Source organism: Oncorhynchus keta, chromosome 13 (genome assembly GCF_023373465.1).
Source record: "Oncorhynchus keta strain PuntledgeMale-10-30-2019 chromosome 13, Oket_V2, whole genome shotgun sequence".
Taxonomy (NCBI): domain Eukaryota; kingdom Metazoa; phylum Chordata; class Actinopteri; order Salmoniformes; family Salmonidae; genus Oncorhynchus; species Oncorhynchus keta.
This window is the reverse complement of record NC_068433.1, coordinates 42,470,491-42,475,490: the sequence shown is the minus strand read 5'-3', so window position 1 is coordinate 42,475,490 and position 5,000 is coordinate 42,470,491. Positions and strand designations below refer to the sequence as shown.

The window sequence follows — 5,000 nt, the reverse complement described above, 5'->3', positions numbered from 1 at the left end:
AGCTTCCCACAATAAGTTGGCCGAATTTTGTCCCATTCCTCCTGACAGAGCTGGTGTAATTGAGTCAGGTTTGTAGGCCTCATTCCTCCTGACATAGCTGGTGTAACTGAGTCAGGTTTGTAGGCCTCATTCCTCCTTAAATAGCTGGTGTAACTGAGTCAGGTTTGTAGGCCTCCTTGCTTGCCCACAAATGTATTATGGGATTGAGGTCAGGGCTTTGTGATGACCACTATAATACCTTGACTTTGTTGTCCTTAAGCCATTTTTCCACAACTTTGGAAGTATGCTTGGGGTCATTGTCCATTTGGAAGACCCATTTGCAACCAAGCATTAACTTCCTCACTGATGTCTTGAGATGTTGCTTCAATATATCCACATCATTTTCCCCCCTCATAATGCCATCTATTTTGTGAAGTGCACCAGTCCCTCCTACAGCAAAGCACCGCCACAACATGACGCTGCTACACCCGTGATTCAAGGTTGGGATGGTGTTCTTTGGCTTGCAAGCCTCCCCCATTTTTCCTCCAAACATTTAAAAAAATATATTTTACCTTTATTTAACTAGGCAAGTCAGTTATTCTTATTTTCAATGACGGCCTATGAACAGTTGGCCTTGTTCAAGGGATTCGAGCTTGCAACCTTCCGGTTACTAGTCCAAAGCTCTAACCACTAGGCTACTCTGCCGCCCCAAACATAACAATGGTCATTATGGCCAAACAGTTTTTGTTTTTGTTTCATCAGACCAGAGGACATTTCTCCAAAAATTATGATCTTTGTCCCCATGTGCAGTTGCAAACCGTAGTCTGGCTATTTTATGGCGGTTTTGGAGCAGTGGCTTCTTCCTTGCTGATATAGGACTCGTTTTACTGTGGATAAAGATATTTTTGTACCTGTTTCCTCCAGGATTTTCACAAGGTCCTTTGCTGTTGTTCTGGGATTGATTTGCACTTTTCGCACCAAAGTACGTTCATCTATAGGATACAGAACGCATCTCCTTCCTGAGTGGTATGACGGCTGCGTGGTCCCATGGTGTTTATACTTGTGTACTATTGTTTGTACAGATGAACGTGGTACCTTCAGGCGTTTAGAAATTGCTCCCAAGGATGAACCAGACTGGTGGAGGTCTAGAATTTGTTTTCTGAGGTCTTGGCTGATTTCTTTGGATTTTCCCATGATGTCAAGCAAAGAGGCACTGAGTTTGAAGGTAGGCCTTGAAATACATCCACAGGTACACTTACAATTGACTCAAGTGATTAGTCTACCAGAGGCTTCTACAGCCATGACATCATTTTCTGGAATTTCCCAAGCTGTTTAAAGGCACAGTCAACTTAGTGTATGTAAACTTCTGACCCACTGGAATTGTGATACAGTCAATTATAAGTGAAATAATCTGTCTGTAAACAATTGTTGGAAAAATGACACAAAGTAAATGTTCGAAACGACTTGTCAAAACTATAGTTTGTTAACAAGAAATTTGTGGATTGGTTGAAAAACAAGTTTTAATGACTCCAAACTAAGTGTATGTAAACTTCTGACTTCATCTGTATGTCTTTGTGTGTGTATTTTATCATACGACTGTGTGTGTGTGTCTACCTATATATCATTACATCACACACATCTCCTTCGCTCTCACCTGGTCCTGTTGTTGCTTGGCCAGCTCCATCTGTTGCCGCTGCTTCTCGATCTGCGAGGCGGCCAGTTTCTTCTGCTCATCGTGGGCCGCCAGGAGCTGCTCCCTCAGGCTGCTCAGCTGGCTGATCATGCCCATCAGCTGGCGCTCCTTCTCTGCTAGGCTTTCTGAGGTACCTGGGGGGGGGCAGAGGGGAGGGTAAATGTTAGATGTTGGAGGTCAAAGAGCACCCAGAAGAAACTAGGGAGGAAAAGGAAAGAATAAACGTCTAGGTTTTGGATGTCGAGCTCGAAGTTCAGAGGTCGATGTCAAGGGGCCGTGTCTGGGGTAGAAGGGTGTGGCAGCTTACAGTACAAGGCCAGATCTGTTAAAAACAGAGTTAAGTGCGCTCATTCCAAATGCTAAATGAATCCTTAGTGCAAACCCTGTACCTAGTCTAGATCTGAGAGGATTTGGATACATGCAATATAGGAGATGTTGCTAATACCGAATAATATATATCCATGACTGTTTTGCCTAAGGGTAGAGGTAGGTGGTAGGGTTTAACTTGGAATGCAGTCTCAGTCAAGCCTTCCTCTCTTTCCCTCTGAGCAGTGTGTGTGTGTGTCAGACAGCCCCAGGCCTCTCTGTTTACCCCTTAGTCACCACGCCTCCTGCTCACAGTTAGCATGACCTGACCTTTGACCCTAAAGATCCTGACATATGAGCCCCATTCACACGCATGCACACACGTGGTCTCTCTCTCTCTCTCTCTCTCTCTCTCTCTCTCTCTATCGCTCACATGGTCTCTCTCTCTCTCTCTCTCTCTCTCTCACACACACACACACACACACACACACACACACACTCACACAGACGCACAATGTCACACAGACACACACCGACACGCGCACACACACACACAAGGGAGGAAACCTAAATCATTCAACAGGATGTAGTTACACAGAGGTACATCGAGGCACTTACACAGTGTGTGCGTGTGCGTGTGTGTGTGTGTGTGTGCTCATAACTGTGTTAGACTATTTTCCTTCAAGTCTTTAGTGTCTGTCTATGTGTGACATACTGTGTATGCATGCAGGACTACTTGATCTGTGTGTGTCTTTGTTCTTTGGAATCTACTGCATATATACATACGTGTGTGTCCCTCTCCTGCAGTACAATCCCCCGTTATTCCCCAGCTGATACTACCTTCAGCAGAGTCGCATTCCTTCCCCAGTCATACCAGATGAGAGAGACGACAGAGAGAGAGAGAAAGACACGGAGGGAGAGAGACAGAGAGAAGGACACGGAGGGAGAGAGAAAGGGGAGAGGAAAGGGCCACTGACCTGACCCCCTGACCTCACAGGAAGGTGAGAGTGAGCTCCATTTGTTCCCCCTGATGTTCTAAACCTCCACCCCTCCTGGCATCCCTCCTTCCCTCCGCCAACAATTGACAATAAAGGCAACTGTCACAGCCGCCCGTTGGAAAAATAAACCCTTTGCTGTCTTGAACAGCTCACGGACCCACAGACCAGCCCTTTCACTACTGCTGACCGAGACTAGAAAGGAGCTCGTGTTAAAAACGCTGCCCGTTCAGAAAGAAGGGGGGGGGGAGAGGAAAAGGGAGGAGAGGTGGAGGGGTGAAAGGGGTGGATCAAAAGAGGTATTTCCTCCAGGGGAAGGGTTATAAGACCCCTACATTAACACACTAACTGGGAGGAATGCTGATTGTCTGACTGGGTAGGACTGAGAGGTTGACTGTCTGATAAAAAAGGGCTTTCAATGGGGGACCTGGACAGGGGAACATACCCCATGTAATACCCTTAAAATACGGCACCTCAATCCACCCTCTAACGTGAAACCTGTTAGTAGGGGCGAACCCTTACACACATACAGATAGAAGCATAGGCACAGCGATCAACACACAAGCATTGGTGTGCGTACATAAATGTACCGGTACACACAAATATTCACAATCTCTCTCTCCGACCCCCACCCCCACCCCCGCCCTCTCTCCCTCTCTCCTCCCTCCCTCCCCCACCTCTCTCTCTCTCCCTCCCCCCCCACTCTCTCTCTCTCTCTCCCTCTCTCCCTACCTCCCCCACACACGTTCAACAAACACTCCGGCGTCATCAATCACAGTGTGTTAGTTGTTTCCTCAGCTGCTGGTGGATCAATAAGGTGTTTCCTTCTGCTCCAGACTTCCTTAGGCAGATCCTGGTCTGCGTCACAAAGGGCGCCCTAGTCCCTATACGGTGCACTACTTTTGACCTGGGCTCAAAGAGCTCTGGTCATAAGTAATGCACTATGTAGGAAATATGGTGCCATTTGTGACGCAGCCCTAGAGCCCTGAAACCAGCCCCACTCCTATCACATCCACTAGTAATTAACCAATTTGTAACAATGTAGTAGTTGTCAAGACGCTCTCAGGCTAATTAATGACTAGGCTTAACAGATACCTCCCCCATGGCAGTTAGACTAGTACAGAGGGAGAGAGGGAGGGAGGGAGGGAGGAGAGAGGGAGGGAGAGAGAGAGGGAGAGAGGGAGGAAAAGGAGAGGGGAAAGCAGAAGTGGTTCCACAAACTCTTTTGGGTTTTGACCCAAACACATTTTTCAGACTTTTTCTTGTGGCCGAGACACGTTAGGATTCTCATCCAGCATTAGGTTATTATTGCTTGGTAATGCATGGCATGCTGTCTGGCTCTGATCTCAGTCAGTCCTGATCACAAGGACCTGCCTTTTCAAATTCACTTTGTTCAGGAGAAAGCTCCAGAATTATAATACAATTGAAAAACTAAAGCGATATCAAGGAAGACAAAACGATATCAAGGACAAGATCACCCCCCCCCACACACACACACTGTCTCTCTCCTCACACACACACACTGTCTCTCTCCTCACACACACACACACTGTCTCTCTCCTCACACACACACACTGTCTCTCTCCTCACACACACACACACTGTCTCTCTCCTCACACACACACACACTGTCTCTCTCCTCACACACACACACTGTCTCTCTCCTCACACACACACACTGTCTCTCTCCTCACACACACACACTGTCTCTCTCCTCACACACACACACTGTCTCTCTCCTCACACACACACACTGTCTCTCTCCTCACACACACACACTGTCTCTCTCCTCACACACACACACTCCTGATGTTCCTCTCCAGCTGCTTGTCTCATCTGAGCGAGGCGGGATGCTCACACACAGAAATGTCACGTCAGCGGGGGGCACAGGGAGGGACTGATCAATGAAGCTCCATCCTAGTGCTAAGAGTGGAGACCAGGACAGCTTTGATTACATATTTCTTTACTTCCTAATGAAGCACAATTACCACTGGATCTCATGTCTGTGCCCTAGAGTGAAGTGAAAG

At 47.3% G+C, this 5,000-nt stretch overlaps 1 protein-coding gene across 12 annotated transcripts in view; it reads right to left on the bottom strand.

Annotated features, from left to right (window-relative positions):
* LOC118372206 (transcription factor SOX-5-like) overlaps window positions 1-5,000 on the bottom strand; it is a 310,655-nt gene that overhangs the window by 60,941 nt on the left and 244,714 nt on the right. For all 12 annotated transcript variants that reach the window (XM_052460188.1, XM_052460185.1, XM_052460187.1 and 9 more), the window contains one exon: window positions 1,634-1,806. In XM_052460188.1, the coding sequence (XP_052316148.1) occupies window positions 1,634-1,806 (173 nt within the window). The remainder of the gene's footprint in view (window positions 1-1,633; window positions 1,807-5,000) is intronic.